General features: G+C 42.1%; 1 protein-coding gene across 1 annotated transcript; it reads right to left on the reverse strand.

Annotated features, from left to right (window-relative positions):
- Positions 1 to 20148: 20148 nt before the first annotated feature.
- On the reverse strand, positions 20149 to 20739 carry LOC136148681 (interferon omega-1-like). The gene has a single exon (XM_065908365.1). The coding sequence runs from the start codon at positions 20737 to 20739 to the stop codon at positions 20149 to 20151; it is 591 nt and encodes a 196-aa protein (XP_065764437.1).
- Between the last annotated feature and the right edge of the window lie 3717 nt (positions 20740 to 24456).

A 24456-nucleotide genomic window follows, 5' to 3' on the forward strand; every position in this document is an offset into this window, starting at 1 on the left:
TGTCTGCACCTGCCCTTGTAGCCACCCTCCTCTTCCTGGGAGGAGATTTTACCCAGAGCGATTTACAGCGGTGCCCTTTTATGCTGCGATTGATGGCTGGAAATCCAATGGCAACCCACTCCAGTAGTCTTGCCTGGAAAATCCCATGGTCAGAGGAGCCTGGTAGGCTGCAGTCCATGGGATCGCGAAGAGTCGGAAACGACTGAAGCGACTTAGCAGTAGCAGCAGCAGATGGCTGAAAATCAGAGCATGTTGTGGTATGTTTTCAGATTCAGGACTGTTTCTGGGGAAAAGGACTGATTCAGGGACAATGGGAAAGGCATCTACAATCCGGACAGAAATCTACTAGATACTGGGATTCTCCAGTGGGAAGGAAATTGGGGACAAGACTGAGACTTAAAGGAGGCCCCGAGATTGAGAAAATTATTTCATTCAATAGTAATATAAAAGGTAAATTTCTCTTGTAATATTAATTGTTTGAAAAATCTTTTAAAATAGTTAAGTCTTAAACTCACATCAAGTTGAAACATTTTCCTTATGTCCCAACAGTACTTTTATGTTCCTGGCTTTAATGGAAGCAAAATCATCAGTAATGTTTTCAGAATTGGTACTTTGTATATATCTCTCTTCACTGATGCAATGCCATATTTGATAAATTATGACCCAGTAACTATCTTAAATAACCAATCTCAACTTAACAAATCTCAAAATCCTTTTTCGTCTCATGTATTTTAACCAAGGATCATCTATTAAACATTCAATTTTTATGTAGTCCGTTTTTCACTGGAGAGGTTCAATAACTTTTTCAAAATGTCAAATCACATGGATAAGTTGCTTAAAAAGCTGCAATCAAAATGCTTTTGATTTCAGCATCATGTGTGCTCAGTAGGTATCAACTGTGAAATAGGCAGTTGGGTATATGATTCCAGCATGCATCTTCGGAAGGCATCACCATCAAGAGTGATTTCTAAAGCCCTGAAAACTAGAGCAGCTCATGACCTAGCTCATGAGTTTGAAAAGAAAACATTTCTCGGCCCTGAACACAGGAAAACCACAAGTGTCTTTGTCACAAATGAAACTCAGACTGGATGCCAGCCAGATGGCAGGAGGGCAGTGTGAGTGTGGAGCCTGGGATCTGGTTGAAGACCTTGAAATCTGTGTGTCCTCTAGCTGGAGATCACGGAGTTTGAACAAAAATGAATAATGAACTTTTTTCCATGGCTAAAGTGACAATGAAGAGCAATGGATACATTGTGTATGAATCAGAAATTCACAGAAGAAACCTGCATTTCCAGTGGATATGATGGGAAAGGTTGTCACCTATTCTAGCATACAGGTCTTAAAACTAAAGTGTCAACTCCACAGCTCTTCTTCTCAGCTCTACTCTGTGATGCTGGGGCTCCAGTTCCTTCCAGTACATTTCTCCTTTGCCTGCAGACTGTTTTTCTTTCAGAGTTCTCCCGAACCAATTCCAAGAGGTGGACTAGAAGGCTGGAGTCTGACTGATGACAACCACCATCAATTAGGAACAGGAAAACTAATGGTTGCTGCTAGATGCTCTGTGTCACCAGTCAGATTGGCAAAAACTAAAAAGGATGATAAGATCCTGCTTTGGTCAATGTGTGAGAACATGTAAGGACTTAAATGGTCTTGAGTATAGATTAATGTAGCCATTGTTATCGTGGACAGTTGGCAATATGCATGTGCCTGGTTTACGTATTTTCACCAATAAGATTAACTTCATGGCACCTTGTTCAGAGGAAGTCACTCACTTGCATTTTAAGACACCTGCATATACTTGTAGCAATCTCTCCTCTAAAAGCACTAATTTCTGAGAAGGACTGACTCTCGGGGGTGACACTGCCAGCACTTAGGGACTGAAGATTTTATGGAAAACAGCTAGGATCAAACCCAGGACAGCCCAGGCTTGGAGAGCAGAACCTCACACTTCATGGCCCTTGCTCCTTTCGTCCTGCCTCTGCTTTGCTGCTGAAAGTCTGAAACCCAACAGAGAATTAAGAAGGTAATTTAGAAGTTTCTTAAAGGAGTAGTATAGTAGTACTCATACTAAAGAAGCAAGAAACATTATTAATGAGTAATGTGTGTGATATTCTGCATTCATATGAGATCTCTGTGATTTCCCTATTATTCATTTTTATAGTAGATCAAGGCATTTTCTACTAATCCTTCTTTCTCAAAGAATTTCTATGACTTCCTAAGAATACTTCTAGAAGTCTGAAGCACAGAAATTGGAACTGTCTTCAGCATTGAGCACAGGAGAGTTCACACACTGAATACACTGTGAAACTAGCACCCGAGTTAAATATTTTGACTGAAGACCTAGCATCTTTCTAGTGTTTCCTTTCAGTCACTGCCTCAGGCCAGCTGTCGTGTCTCCTCCCTGGGGGCAGCTACTCTGGACTCTCATTGTCCTGATTATTTCTGCCAGGCATATTTTATGCCTCTTGTAATATGGACTCATTGATCCAAATAGTAGTCCTATGAAAAACTACTGTAATTTTCCCCATACTTGAGAAGAAGATCAAGACAGCATGCATGCCTGCGCGCATGATAGTTGGTTCAGTCGTGTCTGACTTGTGATCCATGGACTGTAGCACAAGAGGCTCCTCTGTTTATGGGATTTTCAAGAAAGAATACTGGAGTGGGTTGCCGTGTGCTTCTCCTTAGTGTTTGTGACATTTTTCAGGGTCACACTGCTGTGAAATAGCAGAGCTGCAATTCAAAGGTTTTGAAACTTCGAGAAGTCTCCTTTCACTTGTGCTGTCTTCCAGTGATTTCCACTGAGAGAACCTTTGAAGCTAGAAACCATCACAGAACACAGCTCCTGTGTTGGAGGCAGTGAAGATATTGTGCAAGGGACTGGTTTGTTCAGTAAAGCAGGACTGAGGAGAGGTGGCAGGAAGAGTAACAGGTGTCAGGATCAGCCACGCAGCACCTCATGTTGGCAACTTCCCTGGAGGAGGTGAGTTCCCCCCCACATACTGACACGAACTGTTCTTTGCTGACTGGGTATAAACTAGCTATACTTGTGACTTCAGGACTAATCATTTACCACAGTTTCAGAGATCCTTTCTACCTGTTTTTTTGGGGGGAAGGTGAGTGGAGGGGTGGCGCAGTCCACAGCTTGCAGAATCTTAGTTCCCTGGACTATTCATGATACCTGAGCTTCTTACACTGGAAGCATGGAGTCCTAACCACTGGACTGCCAGGGAATTCCAGGAATTCTACCTTTTGACAATCATTTCCTGAAAAGTGTTACAACTATTCTGTAGTATAAATGGACAAATATTATTCCATGATACGTTTATGTAGACAAAATAAGTATTTATATCTTCATAATGCAAAAGGCAATGTTTTCCAAGGCAAAGAATTTAATATCACGGTAATCCAAGTCTATACCCCGACAAGTAACGCTGAAGAAGCTGACGTTGATTGGTTCCATGAAGACCTACAAGTTCATCTAGAACTAACACCCAAAAAAGATATCCTTTTCATTATAGAGGACTGGAATGCCAAAGTAGGAAGTCAAGAAACACCTGGAGTAACAGGCAAATTTGCCCTTGGAGTACAGAATGAAGCAGGGCAAAGGCTGATAGAGTTCTGCCAAGCGAACGCACTGGTCATAGCAAACACCCTCTTCCAACAACACAAGAGAAGACTCTACACATGGACATACCAGATGGTCTACACCAAAATCAGATTGATTATATTCTTTGCAACCAATTATGGAGAAGCTTTTATACAGTCAGCAAAAACCAGACTGGGAGCTGACTGTGGCTCAGATCATGAACTCCTTATTGTCAAATTCAGACTGAAATTGAACAAAGTGGGGAAAACCGCTAGACCATTCAGGTATGACCTAAATCAAATCCCTTATGACCATACACTGGAAGTAGGAAATAGATTTAAGGGACTAAATCTGATAGACAGAGAGCCTGATGAACTATGGACGTATGTTGGTGACACTGTACAGGAGACAGGAATCAAGAACATCCCCAAGAAAAAGAAATGCAAAAAAGCAAAATGGCTGTCTGAGGAGGCCTTACAAATAGCTATGAAAAGAAGAGAAGTGAAAAGCAAAGGAGAAAAGGAAAGATATACTCATTTGAATGTAGAGTTCCAAAGAATAGCAAAGAGAGATAAGAAGCCTTCCTCAAATGATCAGTGCAAAGAAATAGAGGAAAACAGTAGAACAGGAAAGACTAGAGATCTCTTCAAGAAAATTAGAGATACCAAGGGAGCATTTTATGCAAAGATGGGCTCAATAAGGGACTGAAATGGTATAGACCTAACAGAAGCAGAAGGTATTAAGAAGAGGTGGCAAGAATACACAGCAAAACTGTACAAAAAACATCTTCATGAGCCAGAGAATCATAATGGTGTGATCACTCACACTCAGCTAGAGCCAGACATCCTGGAATGTGAAGTCAAGTGGACTTTAGGAATAATCACTACAAAGCTAGTGGAGGTGATAGAATTCCAGTTGAAATATTTCAAATCCTGAAAGATGATGCTGTGAAAGTGCTGCACTAAATATGCCAGCAAATTTGGAAAACTTAGCAGTGGCCACAGGACTGAAAAAGTTCAGTTTTCATTCCAATCCCAAAGAAAGGCAATGCCAAAGAATGCTCCAACTACCATACAATTGCACTCGTCTCACATGCTAGTGAATAATGCTCAAAAATCTCCAAGCCAGGCTTCAGCAATACGTGAACCAGGAACTTCCAGATGTTCAAACTGGTTTTAGAAAAGGCAGAGGAACCAGAGATCAAATTGCCAACATCCGCTGAATCATCAAAAAAGCAACAGAGTTCCAGAAAAACACCTATTTCTGTTTTATTGACTATTCCAAAGTCTTTGACTGTGTGCATCACAATAAACTGTGGAAAATTCTTCAAGAGATGGGCATACAAGACCACCTGGCCTGCCTCTTGAGAAACCTGTGTGCAGGTCAGGAAGCAACAGTTAGAACGGGACATGAAAGAACAGACTTGTTCCAAATAGGGAAAGCAGTACATCGAGGCTGTATATTGTCACGCTGCTTATTTAACTTATATGCAGAGAACATCATGAGAAATGCTGGGCTGGAGGAAGCACAAGCTGGAATCAAGATTGCTGGGAGAAATATCAATAACCTCAGATATGCATATGTCACCACAATCACATGCGTACTGACCTCCTCTATGTCTGTGGGGCAGTTTCTCAGAGCTGAGGAGAGGCTGACCTCCAGCCTGTAGTCCTCAGCAAGTCCTGCCAATTAAATGAACCCTTGGGAGTCATGTTTTGGGTTTTTTTTTTTTGGTTGACAAGGACCCCTTGCAGGAGACCTCCTCAGGTAACCTGCTGTTCTCACCTGCATTCCTCACCTCCAGTTCAGACGGGTCATCCTGTTGTCTCCTGATGGAGTCCAGTGAGGAACCTCTACTCTATCTTCCAAATTCTGGTCAGGATGTGGGTGTTGAGGAGGCCTGTGTGAGACCAAGATGGAGGAACACGTGTGCTTCCTAGACAGAAGCGGTGAAAATGTTCTTCTTAGCAGGGAGAGAGTGGCTTGAATTGTGTAATAAGCCTCAAAGTCTTGCAGAGTTATCTTTTAAAAATATTTCTAGCTCAACATATTAAACATCATTAAGTAATACTGTAGAATTGAGGTGAAGTGTTTCTTTAGAAAATAATTTTTCAATGAAATGATATTTTTCATTATATATATATTTCATATATATCAAATATATAATACATTATATAATTATATATATTATATAATATACTATATATAAATGTATATAATATAAATATATATATTATATATATAATTATATATAGATATAATATATTTAATTTTATATATAAATATAATTTATATGTAAATTTATATATAAATATATTGTAATTATATATATAATGTATGTTATAATATATAATTATATAATATATGATATAATATATAATATAATAATTCACTAATATAGGAATGTTTTTTACCTGTTTAAGACCCTAATCCTCAAGAGGTTTCCAAACCTCTCAATGTACTTTAAATGTTCCCTGAGGGGCTTCCATGGGGGCTCAGTGGTAAGGAATCCACCTGCCAATGGGACCACATGTGGTCCTAGAGGATGCCACGTGCTGCAGAACAGCTGAGCCCGGGTGCCGCAACTATTGAGCCTGTGCTCTAGACCCAGGGACCACCACTACCAAAGCCAAGTGCACGAGAGCCTGTGCTCCCCAACGAGAGAAGCTACCAGAGTGAGGAGCCTGTGCACCCCAATTAGAGAGGACCCACCTTTGCCACAACTGGAGAAAAGGCCGTGTGGCAATGAAGACCCAGCACAGTGAATAATGAATAAATAAATTAAATTATTTAAAAGTCCGACTTTACATACCACTCATATACTACTGAGTGGTATATGTCCCAACCAGAAAGAAGAGAAAGATGATTGATCCGTCAATGTCCTGAAGATTGCCTACATTAAATAGATGAATTTCCACAAAGATCTTTGTTTCTTTGAGAAATTGTATTCTTCCAGTGTGCACGTTACTGACATATGTCCTGCGAGGAAAGCTCTGACCCACTGTTGCTAAAGGTATTAAAAGCCCTGCCTGTGTCCCTTCTATTCCATCTTGTTTGATTTTGTCTCTCAAAGATGCAAAGACACCATGATGGAATTTAAGAACTTCCTTGGATTGCACTGTCCCCAGACGCCTCTTGCCCAGCTCTGTGATAACTTGCCGGGTCCTAAGGAAGAAACAATCTGCATGAGGGAGTGACCCTCGCCCTTCCAGGACTCTGCAGGCTGCTGTGGTGTGAACGTCACCCGTGCTGGGGACACAGCTAGAGGCCAGGCATTCGTGCTCTGTCTCCGTGCTCTCAGCATCCGCTTCAGTCTTCTCATTCTCTGAAAAGGAGTGTTGTGGAGAAACACTTGCCTCAGTGTAGTTCATCTGTGTGGTTCCGTGTCCTGAGGACCTGCTGCTGCTCCAGTGAACAGTTAAACATCTTTGTTCTTCTTCCAGGTTCTCAAGCTGCTGATGACTTTCAGCTCCAAGTTTCTGGTGCTTTGGGCTTTTTGAGCAAGTGAGATTCCTGAACGAGGTGAGCTCCTCCTAGAGCCATCAGCACGAGGGAGAGCCCAGGTAGATGCTCAGAGGAGCCCTGGAGTCTCCCCCCTTGTTCACTGGGGAGCGGGCTTCCCTCTATGTACCGTGTTTCTCTGGGAGCCTGGACAGTCTGGACCTGCAGTGCTTGGCAGGCAGAGCAGGTGAAGTCATAGGAGAGTCTCTGACAGATCTAGAACTTTCTCTCAGGTTCTGCTTTTAGTTGGTGGTTTGCAGGTTTAAGGGGAAATTGACAACCAGAAACTGTAATGGAGAAGGACACAGCTGTCTGAATGGAGAGGACACCTTCATGCAGAGTGAATGAGGAGAGAAATAGGGATTTCTACACTGGGAGGAAGTGAATCATTGTGATATTTGAGTGTGAGGATAAGATATTCACCTGACCTCTCGCCAACTGAATACCACGTCTTCAAGCATCTCTCCAACTGTTTTCCGGGGCAAAAAATTCCACAACCAACAAGAGGCAGAAAATCCTTCCCAAGAATTCATGAAATCCTGAAACATGGGGTTTTTTTCATCACTGTTTTTAGGTTACTTATTTTGAAAAAAAATCATAGTTACAAAAAGCACTGGAGTGGTTCTGTTCACTTCAAGTTCCTCAGAGCAACAAACAACATAGCTAGAGCTAGAATATTCTTACTTCTAACATGTAAATCCTAAAGAGAGCTCAAAGAATTGTAAAGTGCATTTTTTAATCAGGTTGCCATTCAGGATTGGTGTTTCTGTTTTAAAAAAAAACAAAGTAAGTCTTTTAGGGTAAGAATTTAATAAAGGAAGAAAAATCATAAATGGACTAAATACAAAATATCCATTTTCCCATAAGTGTACATACATAATATTTTATCAACAAAATAATTTGAATATTTATAAATAGTTCAATAAATATTAAGGTAGAAAAATAAATGTCCAGGTAGTTAAATACGTAGATAGATCAGCTTTGGCATCTGTGAGGAACCAGTGTCTATAGCGTAGAAATTGATGTTACTTAATATTCCAGAAAACACTTGACAGCCTGATTCAGTTCATGGCCTAATGACAGCAGAAATGAGAGTCCTCCACACGGCCGCTCAGGAGGCATGTGGTCTTGTTGGTCTGTGAGGATCATTTCCGTGTCGAACCAGGTGTGTGTCAGTCCTTCCTCCGGAATCACTCCTGCAAGTTTGTTGAGGAAGAGAAGGCTCTCATGACTTCTGCTCTGACAACCTCCCAGGCACAAGGGCTGTGTCCCTTCTCTTGCAGATAGAGAGTGACTCTGTGGAAGTATTTCCTCAGAGCCAGGCTGGAGTCCCCCTTGAGCAGGGGAGCCCTGGGCTTTCTCTGGTTGTGGCCAGTGGGGCTCACTCTTCCTCGCAGCTCCTGGTTTCCTTCCTGTGAGTCTTCTCCGGGCTCCAGCATGCAGGCTTCAGCAGCTGCAGCACGTGGCCTCTAGAGCAGGGTCTCAGGATCAGTGGAGCGCTGTCTTTGTTGTTCTGTGGCAGGTGGACACTTCCTGCACCAGGGATCGAACCTGTCTCTCCTGAGGAAAGGTTCTTATTCACTGCACCACCAGAGAAGTCCTCAACAAGTCATTTTAGCCAAAGCAGTTTCTCAGATTTCCTCCTACTACTGAAAAGCGTTCACAAATGATCAAGCGATTTTGCTTCATCTGGGCCCTATTTCCTGGAATTACAATAGACAGTGGTTGGTACTACCACTCTATTCCTGCTAGTGCCACTCATACTGAGTTTGTTGCTAAAAGCACTAGCAGTCTCCTACCTTGAAGGCACACGTGGTCTGGGGATTCAGGTAGTAAGTGCAATACACTTTTCAGCCTTTGCCCAGCACTATATTAAACTCAAGAGGATGCCTCACCCCTGATTGTCCTCAACTAGTTCATGATTCCAGAAAACATCTACTTCTACTGCATTGACTAGGCTAAAGCCTTTGACTTTGTGGATCACAACAGACTGTGGAAAATGCTTCAAGAGATAGGAATACCAGAATATCTTACCTGCCTCGTGAGAAATCTGTATGCAGGTCAAGATGCAACAGTTAGAACTGAACATGGAACAAATGACTGGGTCCAAACTGGGGAAAGGGTACATCAAGACTGTATACTGTCACCCTGCTTATTCAACTTATATCCAGAGGACATCATGTGAAATGACAGGCTGGTGAAGCACAAGCTGGAACCAAGATTGCTGGGAGAAATAGCAATAACCTCAGATGCAAATGACACCACGCTTATGGCAGAAAGCAAAGAGGAACCAAAGAAACACTTTCACTAAAGATGAAAGTGAAAGAGGAGAGTGAAAAAGCTGGTTTAAAACTTAAAACATTCAGAAAACGAAGATCTTGGCATCCGGTCCCATCACTTCATGGAAAATACATGGGGAAACAATGCAAAGAGAAACAGACTTTATTTTCTTGGGCTCCAAAATCACTGCAGATGGTGACTGCAGCCAGGATATTAAAAGACACTTGCTCCTTGAAAGAAAAGTTATGACAAACCTAGACAGCATATTAAAAAGCAGAGACGTTACTTTCCTGACAAACGTCCATCTGCTCAAAGCCATAGATTTTCTTGTTGTCATGTATGGATGTGAGAGTTGGACTATAAAAAAGCTGAACGCCGAAGAATTGATGCTTTTGAAATGTGGTGTTGGAGAAGACCCTTGAGAGTCTCATGGACTGCGAGGAGATCCAAGCAGTCCATCCTAAAGGAAATCAGTCCTGAATATTCATTGGAAAGACTGATGCTGAAGCTAAAGCTCCAATACTTTGACCACCTGATATGAAGAACCGACTTATTAGAAACATCCCTGATGCTGGGAATGATTGAAAGCAGGAGGAGAAGGGGACAACAGAGGATGAGATGATTGCATGGCATCACTGACTCCATGGACATGAGTTTGAACAAGCTCTGGGAGTTGGTGATGGGCTGGGAAGCCTGGCATACTGCAGTGCGTGGGGTCACATAGAGTTGGACACGACTGACGGACTGAATTCAACTGAGGTCATGAGGGAAAGAACATGCTGGTGTCATACACAAAGACATGTATCTGAACTCAGACTCTCCCTGATGCTCATAGCTCAGAGAAACCAGGCAGTTTACCACAATACTCTTTGATGGATCTTTACCGACATGGCAATTACCACTACATTGATCCAGACACTTCAGAGAATCCTCACAAGGAATGATGAATGATCACTTCATGCTTCATTTTATTCCACTGCATCGGCTATTGAGTTCCATTTCAGGATGACTTCCAGTATTTGACACGTAATATTTAAAGGCTTATGACAGGTTGAAACGCTAGAGTTTGGGTATGAATCCTTGATCTCCAGTTTCTGCCTACTAGCCTGCTTTTTTTTTTTTTTGCTCAGTGAGACTATATTCTTAGAAGCATGTAGACTTTAAAGCCCTTTATGTTCTGAATGGTTATGACCCCACAAAATTCATATCTTGAAGTCCTACAGCCCAAACTAATGAAAACAGGTGATAGACCTTTTGGGACATGCTTAGGGTGTGGGGATGGAGACCTCACAAAAGGAAATAATCCCCTTATCAAAGAGGTGGATATAAACTAGTCCCTCTCCTGCCCTGTGATGATACACGGACTCTGCAGTGTGAGACCTGAAGCAGGCTCTCACCAGAACTGGAACAAGCTGACATCCAGTTCTCAGGTATCCAGACTCGAGAACTAAGTTGCAGAAATACATTTTTGGTCTTTGTAAACTACCCAGTCTAAGCTATTTTGCTGAAGAAGCTTGAACAATACATCATGCCCTGTTCTATCCTAAGAATACCTGCAGGAGTCTGTAAAATACCTGAAAGGAGAAATCAACTTCCTCAACTCCGTTTCCTAGACATGTCATCTGGGCCATAACATTTCATGAGCTCAGTCAATATTCATGTAACATCAATTCACAAGGATGGTAATGATAGGAGAAAAAATAATACCAACATTTCTTAATATATATGATGTGATAACACAATAATTTAAATATTCCTCATAGTTCTACAAGAGAGGATATGATGAAATAATGTGTGAGATGATTTTTAAAGATCATTTGCAGAAATATTTTCTTCAAGTTTGCCTTTTCAATATTTAGAAGGTGTGGTGAGTGGAAGGCCCCCTGTCCACTTTTAGTTCAGTGATTCTCAAGTACTTGCAAGGAGCTGCCTGATCCTTCTTTCATTGTTTCCCTCAGCTAATAAGGAAACACTTTGTCTACACGTATAGATGTTTTTCTCATTAGCCTGTGCCTTTGGGAGTCAACCTGAATGCTTCCTTCAAATAGCTATGATGCTCTGAACTCTGTCATCTTCCCCAAGCTGAAAAACTGGGACACAACAGTTTGTCAGAGTGTGTGTAAGCAAGAACAATGGATTTCCTCTTGAACAGCCACGCAGAGCCCATTAGGACAAATAGTGCAAAAACGAAAAAATATTCTTATGCACCGAACTTGTCCTCTCACTTAATCATCCAAAATTATTTTCCAACTTCCTTACCATGAGACTCCCATGAGGATAAGTCCAGGCCAAGTAATGTGAGAAGAAGTGCTATTACCCCATGTAGTCCTGGTCCGTGGAAGCATCCCATGTGATCAACCAGACTTTTCTCTTTGCTTCAAGGAGAATAGACTCAAGTACTACAGGCAAATTTGGAGTCTCAGGTTGATGATGGAAAAAAAAATCTCAAACAATGGCACCAATGTTCTCAACTCACTCTCTGGAGGAGAGCAAGCTAGAAGATTCACCTGATCGAGAAGACCCTCATTGTGCTCTTCAAAGAAGGAAAGAAAAGTGTCCACTAGAATCAAATTCCTGACACTTTGCTGTTTACCTGTTAAAGAAGCTAAGCATTAGGTGAACTGAAAAATACCATTAACAACGTACTCTCTTAAAACCTTTTCCACAAACAAATTTCATATGTTGAAAATTGCAAATACCATCAAAACACATACAAAAATCTTTTAATTTTGTTATAATGTTATTTATTTCAGAAAAGAGATTTTGTTTCTCTGTCTAAATATTTTTGTAAAGTTGTGATTGTCATTTCAGACATTTTTCAGCTTGTAAGCAGATGATCACTGTGGAGGCTTAAGCAAACAAGAGTCTGATTGAGTGCAGAGTGTCACAAATATAATTTTCATTTTATTTGTTGACTTTTCTTGAGGATTCTTACATGAGGAAAAGGCACTTTTGAATTTCCACTCTGACAACCTCCCAGGCACAGGGGCTGTATTCCTTTTCCTTCAGGTAGAGATGGATTCCTTGGAAATATTTCTGGACAGCAATTCCCAAATCGGGACAATCCAGAGTCACTTCTTCCAGCTGCTCCAAGGTCTGATTCAGGCTGGAGTGGTTTTTGAGGAGGGCGCTGTTCCAAGCAGCTCAGCTGCTCTCCGTGGTGAAGAGGTTGAAGATCTGCTGGAGCAACAGTTGGTGATAACAGGTGCCTCGAGTCATCTGGATTGGGTTGATATTCTCTCTTCTCCAAGTAAACTTGGCGTCCTGTCTGTGCTCTAGGCATGACTGAGAGGGATCGTTTTCATCTGTCTCAAATGTATGAAGAATTTGTTGTCAAGGGGACAAGCAGGGATGGAGCAGAGCATGACTCCTGCCACTAGCAAATAGATCTTGACCACAGAGAGTTTCCGTGAGTCACTGGGTGGCCAGCAGGGGGCGCGCGGCAGCACTAATCACAGAGCGAAAGGTTTCTTCTCCCGGTCCTGGCACAGCGCGCTTCCCTGGGCTTTTCACCGGAGCGCGGAGGATGTCTTCTTACAGGTTTGATAGTGAGATTCCGAGTTCTGAGACTTCGTTTCAGCGGGTTTGGCAGCCTTTTCAGCAGGAAAGGCGTCGCTGTCAGAGACCAGGTTAGTGCTCCTTGAGTAGCGCACTCAGAAATCTTCAATCCGAGCCCTCGCCAGAGCCGTTTGGTGTGGTGGCAGCCCGGAGCCTTGCGTTTTCTGCTTTCCCTGAGCGTCGTGCATTCTTCCCGCACAGAAACTTGAGCGAGGCCACTTTTACAGAGAAAATGCGTTTAGGGAGGCGTTTGAAGCGGAGAATCAGCGCGAGTTCGCGCCGATTTTACAGATTGGGGCTCCTTTCTGGCGCGATGAAGGGACCGCTCACGGAAAGGGGAGCTTGGCGGCGGCGAAGGGGCCACGGGCCGCTATTGGGGACGCCCTGGGGGTGAGTTGGGCGCGGTCCCCACCCGAGGACGGGGACGTTCAGGGTGTCGTTCAAGGAATTGGCCCTGAAGTGGGGGAATAAGTATTGAACAATTGAAAAGTAGGACTATTAAAAAAGTCACGGCACTGTATTTTTATGCGTTTACATTTCTATTTAATTATATTTGTGTCATTACATATTTCACATTTTTTATTTTTGAAATATTTTGTGAAAACATTTGAGATATTATATATGATATTAAAACATGTGAGTATTGAAATGTTTATTCATTTATGAAAATATTTAATTGTTAGATAATATATTAAAATATGAGTATTAAATGATATTAATATTTATTACTATTTTATTAAATTCTTTTAAAGCTATGGTTTATACTGAAACAAGAATTTAATATGATTTTACTTTACTGGCTTTAATGGGAGCAAACTCAATATATTCAAGATCACTTCTTTGACAATTTCTTGTGACTCTGTGACAGTCTTAAATAATTATTATGTAACTCGAGTTTCTGAAACACTGCTACCAGCACTCCACCTTGAGTGTCGTGTAGCAAAAGGAATTAGTGCAGATGTCCCTGGTCCCATGATTAAGACAGTGCTTTCAATTCAGGAGGTGCGAATCTGATGTCTGGCTGGGAACTAACATCCCACATGCAGTGCTGTGCAGTCAGAAAGAAAGGAAGATGGATGGGAGAGAGAGACAGAGAGAGAGAGAGAGAGGAACCAAAGAAAGGAGAGGCAGTGTCCTGTACAAAACGTTGAGGGCATTTACCAGGTCTGATCTTTTCATTTTCTCTGGGAAGAATTTTGTAAGTGAAATGAAAATTGCCCAGATTTCATTGGCAATGTGAAGCCTTTCTTCCTAGGACACATATGGTCTTGCAAATGAAAGGGCATTTCTTGTCTTTCTTGAAAATTTTGATGTTTTGTTTAGCGCATATATTTTTGTATTTTCATTTTTTAAATATTGAGTTCCAATGTTATTTATCTTGATGTCTTAGACTTGGTGCCTTTTAACATTTCAAATTCAAGAGAAGTCCTTTCTTACTTTTCCCCAATACTAACCCAAGAAATAGCTTCAGAAGTACTGTTGCCAGCTTCCCTGGTGGCAGGGAAAGTATACGAATGTCCCATTTCTTGTCCTCCTCCCCTCTGTCACATTTTATAACCGATTTCCTGGTCTCTTTAATCATTAAAAAAAAAAAAAAATCTATGTCTTAAAATAATGTCACCAGAGATGGTCTAAGACTAACTGAGGATGACGTTAGGAAATGTTTACCTCATTGTACTCTTCACAGAGCAGCTATACTTTTGTAAGACAATTTTTCAAGATGCTGGCCCTGAGCAAAAGTATTCAAGTGCCATAAGATTTGTTTTCATAATATTCCAGGACTGCTGTAAGCCTGGAATCTTGGGATCTGCTCCTTCACAATCTTTTAGGCAGTCCCTCTTCTAGACTTTGGTTTTGGTGGGCCTCAAAACACAGCATTTTAGCCAATTTCCTTCTCTCCACATCTTTTATCTTTTTTTAAGTCATTTTTTTCTCTTTTAGAAAAAAAAAATTCATTTAACTAACTACAAATCTGACTTCTTTTTCTCTCAGTATGATTTTGAAGTATAACACAATCTGTATCTTCCTTTTTCATTTATTTTTATTAGTTGGAGGCTAATTATTTCACAACATTGCAGTGGGTTTTGTCATACATTGACATGAATCAGCCCTGGAGTTACATGTATTCCCCATCCTGATCCCCCCTCCCACCTCCCTTTCCACCCGATTCCTCTGGGTCTTCCCAGTGCACCAGGCCCAAGCACTTATTTGGTTTCTTTTTCTCTGAGTATGATTTTGAAGTATAACACAATCTGTATCTTAAAAAGTAGTATCAGAGGTGGTCTAAAACTTACTGAGGTTGAAGAAAGGGACTGCTTATTTTATCTCATTTATTAACAGAGCAATGGTGTTGTATTAGACAACTGCCTAGAATATGATTCTCTGCAAAGAACTTAAAGTACTGTGGGATTTCTCTCCATACTGTACCAGGCACTGATCAAAGGAAGGAAACTTGGGCTCTGGGACCCTGCAGAGTCCTGCAGGCACTCCCTCTCCTGGAATTAACACTTAGGGATTCAACATGCAGACCCTTGACCATGTTAAGAGCCCTGCACGCAGAGTTTCTCTTGGTTGGACTGAGGGTGGAGTAAAGAGGTTCCAATTGATTATATTGATATGAAACACTGCTAACATTCACTATGTTTCACCTTCTCAGCCTAATTTGCAAACTTTGTATTATTTGAACTGAAGGATGTCCTCTGTGGCTGCTACTAAAGTGGTCTTGATGTTTTAGAAGACAAAATGAACGTCTGGTGTCGGCTACACTCAGGAGCCCCAGATAGTGTGAGAGTAGATCTTCCTGCCGCCCCCAGTCCCTCCTCTTCATCAGCTCTGAGAGCCGGTCCTCAGCTGCTCTGAGCTCCTGCTGCCTCCTTCCTCCTCATCCTGCCTCGATGACCTCTTCCCTGCTCCCAGGAGGGCACTCACCATTCGTGCCTGACTCATGGAATGCGGGTCTCCAAGCACATTGTCACCTATGTGTGTGCGGTCAGCACACTTTGGTGACAGAATAAAGAAACTGTATGAATTAACCCATGTTCCGTATTATGCCACTGTTATCTGTACCATCAGAAAACAAGAACTATGGTCCTGTAAATCATTGTGGAAAAATTCAAACCTTATGTATTAGACCTTAAATGGAAATGCAGAGAGTTCTGGTTAGATATCTTTTGGTGCAATTTAAACTGTCACAATAGACTATGTAGTCACACCTTTGAGTTCTCTTTTAGACTAAAGAAGTGAGTTAGATAGAGCTTCAGGTTTCTGTTTCAAGCTGAGTTGACTCATATAGATGAATAGCTCCTTTTGGATTAAGACTTTTCCATGAGTATATTTCATTTCCATTGTAAACACACAAAAGAAACATCAAAGCTGTGACATTCTCTGATGGCCAGGATGGAAGGAAGAAGTTTCTCCATGAAAACAAAATTGAGAAAAGTGCAGAAAATGACAATTCTGGCCTATTTAAAGATTTATATTCGGGAAGTTGCTGGGAACAGCTGGATAAAGGCTGGCACAGCCCAACATCTGCAGGATCACCAAGCTCACCAGATGCCATCCCCTTCCCTGATGACATGGAGGGTGATGTTCTCCAGCCCTGGAGAATGGTGATCATCACCATTGCCACCCTCTGAGAGACCAGGAAACCCCAAACTCAGCGCTTCAGTGTAACTGAGTCCCAGGGCTCCAGCTCTACAAGGAGCTCAAAGCTGCCTTCCCTCTGCCTCTGCGGCTGGGATGGACACCGCAGATCTCCCTTTAACAGACCAACTGGCCCTGCCCGCCCAGCGGGCACCAACTGCGGGTCAGGCTCCTTGAGCTCATGCACGAGATCCACCAAGGAGAACAGGGGAGTCCCAGTGGGCAGGAGCCCCAGGCCTGGGCAAGGCGCTGCTGGGGCCCCGGGAGCACATGGAACCACGGGAGCAGTGAGGAAGCTCCCTTTCTCGGCCAACATCCCAGGGCAGCTTTGCAGCCACTTTGCTTGGAGCCTGTGATTTCTGCACCTGCCTCTGTGTCCTTCCTCCCCATCCTGGGAGGAGATTTTAGCCAGGGCGCTTTACTCCAGTGCCTGTTTACGCATTGATTCACGGCTGGAGATCAGAGCGTGTTGGGGTGTGTTTTCAGATTCAGGGTTGTTTCTGGGGAAAGGACTGATTCAGGGAAAGGGGATAAGGCACCTACAGTCTAGACTGGCATCTAGTAGATATTGGGGCCCTCTTGTGGGAAGACTTGAGGACAAGACTGAGACTTACAGGAAAGGGAAAATGATTTCATTTAATATAAGTTGTTAATTTCTCCTTCAATGTTCAACTTGTTGAGAAATATTTTAAAATGTTTTAAATAAGTCTTATTTAAAAAAATTTTAAATAAGTCTGAAACTCACACCAGGTTTAAATATTTTCCTTATGCCAAAACAAGATCAAATGCATATGTTTTCTAAATGGCTTCTTTGTTCATCTCAGTTCAGTTGAGCAAAACCTGTAGTTGACAAACTTATGACCCAGTAACCTCCTAAAATAATTAATCTCAATTTTCAAAATCTTTCTTTCTTTTCTTCTCTTTTAGCCTAGGATATTCTGTTAAGCTTTCAAATTTTTACATGCTCTTGCATTGAAGAGTTTGATGAACTTTTAAAAATGTCATTTCATACAGATAAGTTGCTTTAAAATTCATAATCAAGATGTTTTTGTGTTCAACATAATGTAGGTTTCCACTTAATATACCATTTGCTACTTCATAGGCACCGTATAGGCTAAATGCACTGATTGTATGCTGACTTGATGCCCAGTAAATATCTCGGTGTGCTTGCTATAGCTGTGAGATTATTTCATTTGCTAGTAAAATTTAAAAATGTGTACATATTCTTTGTACAATTCTAGAGAAAAATAACCTCTTCTAACTTGCAGAAGTAGAAGTTTTGCATTAAAAATTAGAGTTGAGGAAGGCACAGATATGGCATAATCCTCTCTAGGGTAGATATGAAACAATGGTCAAAGCTCTGTATACACCTGTCACAGTAACAACTGTCACAGGTATGTTTAATGTGTCCCTGATGCTTTATATAATTTACTCATATACGATAATTTTGTAAGTTCTTGTATTAACATCATATAGATTAAATAACATGAGACGGTATATTGAATGGAGTACAGTATTCGAATTATCCCTATTTTGATTTTAAGTGGAGAATAATTGCTTTATATTGTTGTGTTCATTTCTGCTGTACAACCATGTAAACCAGCTCTCAGTACACACATATCCACTCCTCCCTATTTTAACGCTGAGAAAACTGTAGGATAGGACAGAAAAATCAACTGGACTACTTGATCCAAAGAACTGAGGGAAAAGTAAAGAGATGACCAGATAAAAAATATACTGGTCACCTGAGAAGACAAGAGTAACCCACAAAAAATAAAAAGAAAAAATGCAGCAAGATTGTTGTTTTCAAACAGTTTAACCGGTAAATCTATTTTAAGATTCACACTTCATTCATGAATAATGTTTCTCATGTCTTTAGTATGAGAAGGGTAACAGTTGGTTTCTGGATTCTTTGTGGGTTTTGGTTTTTCAGTAGCAACGCAGAGGCTCCAGGAGTTGACATTGCCAGCAAGTATAGACAAGGGACTTTATGGAAAAGAGAACTAGGATCCAACCCGGGACACTGTAGGACTGGAGGGCAGAAATCCATTTCACAGGGCCTGCTCTTTCCTTCTTCCTGCCTGTGCATGTGTTTGATTTTCTGCATTGATGTGAGATCTCTATTCTTTCCCTATTTTTCATCTTTGTACTACATCAAAGCATTTTCTACTAATTCATCTTTCTCAAAGAGTGTTTGATGAACTCATAGGAGTGCTTTCTAGAGATATGAAACCCAGAAATTGGAATGCTCTTCGCATACAGCAAAGGAAAGTTCTCACACTGAAAGCCTATGGAACTAGCACCCAAGGTGAAAAGAAAACACCTTTGCCGGGGGCCTAGCACTTTCCAGTGTCGCCTTCCAGTCACTGTCTCAGGCCAGCTGTCCTGTCTCCTCCCTGAGGGCAGCCATCTGTGATCCTCACAGTCCTGATGATTTCTGCCAGGAGCGCTTGATGATTCTTGTGTGACTGAACTCATTGAATCCAAACAGTAATCCTGTGAAAACTACTCTTATTTTTCGTGTACTAAAGATGAGGAAAATAACCTGTTGCATTTGTGAGATTATTCAGGGTCACACTGTTGGTAAATAGCAGGGCTGGGATTCAGAGGTTTTGGAATTTCTAGAACTCTCCTTAGACTTGTGCTCTCTTCCTGTGGCTTCTGCTCTGACTACACCGTGCAGCTAGAAGAAATCAGCACAGAGCAGAGCTCCTGTGATGGAGGCAGTGAAGGCGCTGTGTAAGGGGTGAACTGCTCAGTCCTGAGGAGGCAGGGCTGAGGAGAAGGTGGGAGACAGAGGAATAGGAGTCAGGAGCGGCCATCAACACCGCATGTCATCAGCTTTCCAGCAGGAGGGGACTGCTTCCCTCAGACATGTATATCAACTATTCTGTAATGAGTGGGTATAGATTAGTTATGCCTATGACATCAAGATTAACCATTTTGTACAGTTTCATAATCTCCTTTCTACTTGTTTTTTTCTTGGCACCCTGGACAGCTTCTAGGATCTTAGTTCTCAACCAAGACCCCCTGGAGGGAAAACAGAGTGCTAAAAACTGCACCACCAGAAAGTTTGAAGAATTCCACCTTTTGACAGACATTTGTTAGAAAGTCATAGACGTGTTCCACAGTATAAAATGAACAAATACTGTTTTGTGAAAGGTATATATAGACAAAATAAGGACTTAGTTTTTTAAAATAAAAACGCTCAAGAAGTTGACCTTGATAAGTATTTAATAAATAAAACAAACTACAATTTGTATCATAAAAAGGGGAATATATTTTCTAAATTTTAATACAATGTCAGCACACACATCTTTTATATGAAAATATAAAATATTGAGATACAATAACATTAAATAAATACAATTTAAACAAATAACATCAAAGCATTTGTTGCTTATAGACTGATACTCATGCAGCTGGGTACTTTTATATCTCCTTGCTTATGACCACTGACATGTATTGGCTGAGTTAATTCAATAAATTTGGTGGCTGAAGCAGAATTCAGCATCTTCTGAAATGACTCCAGGTGGGTATACGAGGGTGATGTGGCATCTTAGTCAGTGAGAGTCATGTCAAGGTGAGATCAGTCTCCATCCTACATTCTTAACCTTTCTTGCAAGCTGGTTGATGAAAAGAGAGAAGGCTCTCCTTATATCCAGTCTGACGATTTCCCAGGCACAGTCGCTGTATTCCTTCTCATTCAGGTAAACATGGATTCCCTTGAAGTACGTTGTCACGGCATCAGTGGGGCCCGTCCTTCCCAGGGCAGAGTCTTCCTCTCCCGTCACCTGCTGCAAACAGCCGTCCAGGTCAGCCAGCTGCTCACCCAATCCAGTGCAGAGCTGCTCCAGGATGGTGGTGTCCCAGGCAGCAGAGGAGCGCGTTGTGTTGAAGACGTTCAAGCTCTGCTGGAGCATCTCGTGGAGCACAGAGATGGCCTGGGCCTCTTGCAGCTGACCGCTCTCCACCATCTCCTGGGGAAAAGCAAAGTCTTTTCTGTCCTGCAGACAGAAGTGAGAGGAGTGTCTCCTCATTTGTTTCAGGAGATTATGGGTCTCCCTGCCAGCCAGCACATGATTCAGAGACAGGTCACAGCCCAGGGATCCTCCCGGGCCATAGCTGACCAGCACCAGGGCCATCAGTAGAGAGAGCACGAAGGCCATGGGGAAGATGAGGCTGCTGCTGGGCTGGCGGAGTCGGCGTCTGGTGGAACCTTGAGGTAGGTTCTCTGATGCCATGGTTTCTAAGCAAGGCCTTTAAATAGGGAACACGGTATTTTTCATTTTCTAATCATTTCTATACACTTTTACTTCCTTTTTTGGTTTTCTGTTATGTATTCTCAATACAGTCAAAGAAATTTTCTTCCTTCTGGACTGTTAATTTTGTCTTTTCTAGGTGACTTCACATGTCCCCATCCAAATGGATATTTTTCAATCCAAAGATAGGATCTTCGTCTTAAGTCAGAATTGATGGACATGTGCAATTACACAGGTTATTGCCCTTTATCTCTCATTCATAAGTGTTGCTGTCCTCTCATCCATGAACATATTGTTGGCCTGCTCTTAGGCTCCTTTTTTCCCTCTTAGTTTCCATAGGAAGCCAGACTCTGTCAGCTCTATGGTTTCCATATTTGTAAGGGACTTACCAGATCCCTCTGGCAGTTAAGCTCTTGGAAACAAAGGATAAGGGTTCCTTAGTGTTTGATTTAGAGAAGAAGCTGATTATTATCAGTCCTTGAACTCATCCCACATTTCTCTCCCTTCTGGAGCACATTCCTGCAGATCCCTGCCCTTCAGGGAACCATGAGGTTAGGACTATGACAGACATCACCCTTTCTTTCCACCATTTTCTTACTGGAGACCTGTTGTCATCCACAGACTGGGCCAGTACCCCCACCAGAATCCTGGTGGTTCTCAGGGAACATGGGTGAGGAGACTCTCATTCCAGGATAATTGTATTTCCCCAGCAGCACCTCACTCACAAGGGAGAGATCACTTGGAGACACAGCCTGTCCTCTGGAGTGAGTGAGTCCCTTCCTCACCTGCTGGACTCCCTCCATGAGGGCAGGCTCACCACATCCTGTGGCCTCAACATCTCCTTTCTGTGGAGGGCTTGTTTATTTGTAGGGAAAATAAATTCTCTTCCTAAACCCCATCCTCTCCCCTGGAGTGTTTCTGTGAAGGACCCTAGGTCTTGGTGGTGACCTCCTCTTCTCCTGACCAGTTTCCCCAGGTGTCCAAAATATCAGCAGTGCTCAGATGCTGAGAGCAAATGTGTGTTTGTGTAAGTTGGTGAAGACAATTTCCAACTGCAATCATTTTGCTTTTAGTAGATAAATAATATTTACTTTGCCAAGTATAGTTTTTATTTTTCAACTCTTTACTTAAACACTTCAACACGTGTTCTGCTCAGAGTTTCTGAGCTGGATGAAGGAGATTCAGTGATGGTGTTGTCTCTTGATGGAAGCTTATGTCACAGAATCTAGTGAGTTGCAGTCATTTACTCAGGCAGTTGTTTCCACCCAGCATTTCTGTTCCTCTCTTTCTGTTTCCTCTGAGAATGTAGGGCAGTGAGACCCAGTCTATGAAATCAGGAGAAACAACCTTCTCTCCTTGAGTGTAGTTTTTCATTTAAACTTTTTATGTACACTTAGTGATGTATTGGACAAGATTTGTTTCACTGCTCCTTCTCTGGCTGTAATTCATGATGAGGTGAGAACAAGAAAGGGAAGTAAAGAAAGCCCGAGGGGTTGCGTCACTTTCAAGAGGTTATTGGGTCACTTTCAAGAGGTTAGATTTTTTTGTTTCTCTTTGCAATTTTGCTAGAAAGTAAAATTCCACAGTTGTTCTGTGGGCAATTAGAAAACAAGGGTAAGTCTCAATGTCATGAATATGAAAGACCTGACACAGTGATGTGTCTCGGTTAGCCAACTTCAGTGCAGCATCCTGGGGCCTAGGCTGTGGCAGAAGGGAAGGATCAAGTCAATATGAAGAACAGAAAGGCTGAGACATGGCTGCTTCTGATAAAAGCTCAAGGAAGGACAAGTCCTAAGTCTGTGGACTGACATCAGCTTTGTAAGACCAGCCACCTGATTTTCCTTTCCTTTAATCCATATGTGGTCAGTATAAGGGACGAAGGAAGAAGTCACTCGCACCAGTTCATGGGAGGTGGGCAATCAGAACCCCACTTGCTCAAACACTAACCATCTCTCACAGGGTCAAGGATATCAGAAGTTGCATGTGACAAGAATCTCCTTTCTGTGGAGGGCTTATTTACTTATTGGGAAGGTAGTCTTCCTGAAACTCCACCCTCTCCCCTGGAGTGGTTGTGTGAAGGACCCTAGTTCTCAGTGGTCACCTCTTCTTCTACTGACCCATTTCCCCAGGTGTCCAAATTGTCAGCACTGCTCAGAAGCTGAGAGCAACAGTGTGTTTGCGCAAGCTGGTGGAGGAGATTCCAGCTGCAATTATTTTAACTTTTCATAGATAAATAATATTTACTTTGCCAAATATAGGTTTTATTATTCAACCCTTTTACTTAAACTCTTCAACACTTGTTCTGCTCAGAGTTTCTGAGCTGGAGGAAGGAGATTCAGTGATGGTGTTGTCCCTCATTGGAAGCTTATGTCACAGAATCTAATGAGTTTCAGTCATTTATTCAGGCAGTTGATTCTACTGGGCATCTCTGTTCCTCTATTTCTGTCTCCTCTGAGATTGCAAGGCAGTGAGACCCAGGTTACTACATCAGGACAAACAGCCTTCTTTCCTTTACTTGAGCATAATTTTTCATTTAAACTGTTCATATACACTTAGTGACTTATTGGACACTGTTGGTATTCCTCCTCTGCCCTGGTTCTATTTCATGATGAGACAAGAACAATAAAGGGAAGTAAAGAAAGCCAGAGGGGCTGCATCTCTATCACTTTCAATATGTTAGATTTTGTTTGTTTGTTTCTGTTTGCCACTTTCCTAGAAAGTAAAATTCCACAGTTGTTTTGTGGGCAACTAGAAAACAAGGGTAAGTCTCAATGTCGTGAATATGGAAGAAGGGAAGTGGTTTTCCCCTGGCGTCATGAGGTATTCTGAGTTAGCAAACTGCAGTGCGGCACGCCTGGGGAGTAGGCTGTGGCAGAGGGGGAGGATGAGGCCAATATGAACAACAGAAAGCCTGGGACAGGGCTGCTTCTTACAGAGGCTCAGTGAAGGCCAAGTCCTGAGTCAGTAGACTGCCTTCAGCTTTGGAAGACCAGCTAGCTGATTTTCCTTTCCTTTAATCCACATGTGATCAGCATAAGGGGAGATGGAAGAGAGACGGGCAATCAGAACCCCAGTTTCTAGAACACAAACCCTTTCTGGCAGGGTTGAGGAGACCAGCCTTGCCCAGCATCTGTGTAGTTGATAAATCCACCTGGGCAATGAGAAGATGCTTTGAAAAAACTAGAATGAAAGGGAATGAAATGATTCCAAAAGATCCTGATCTTAATCTGGTTAACAGTAAAATTATGATATTAAAAGTAAGAGCTGCATTTTATTTTATTGCTAACCCTAATGATCTTTTTAATATTCCAGTGTCTGTCATGGTCACATTTATGGGTATCTACAGGTTTTTGAAGAATTTTAAAAATATTTATGTGCTTCCTTGACTGGGCCAAGTCTTAGTTGAAGCATGTTGGATATTGCATCTTCCTTGCTTCATGCAGGATCTCTACTTGGGCCATGGGAAGTCTTGCCTGCCTTATGCAGGATCTAGTTCCCTGAACAGAGATCCAACTCAGGGTCCCTGCTTTGGGAGCATGGAATCCTGGCCACTGGACCATCAGGGAAGTCTTAAGGGATAGGGTTTCAATATATGAATTTGGGGAACACACACACATTCAGTCA

This window comes from Muntiacus reevesi, chromosome 17, assembly GCF_963930625.1.
Source record: "Muntiacus reevesi chromosome 17, mMunRee1.1, whole genome shotgun sequence".
In the NCBI taxonomy this organism is placed as follows: Eukaryota; Metazoa; Chordata; class Mammalia; order Artiodactyla; family Cervidae; genus Muntiacus; species Muntiacus reevesi.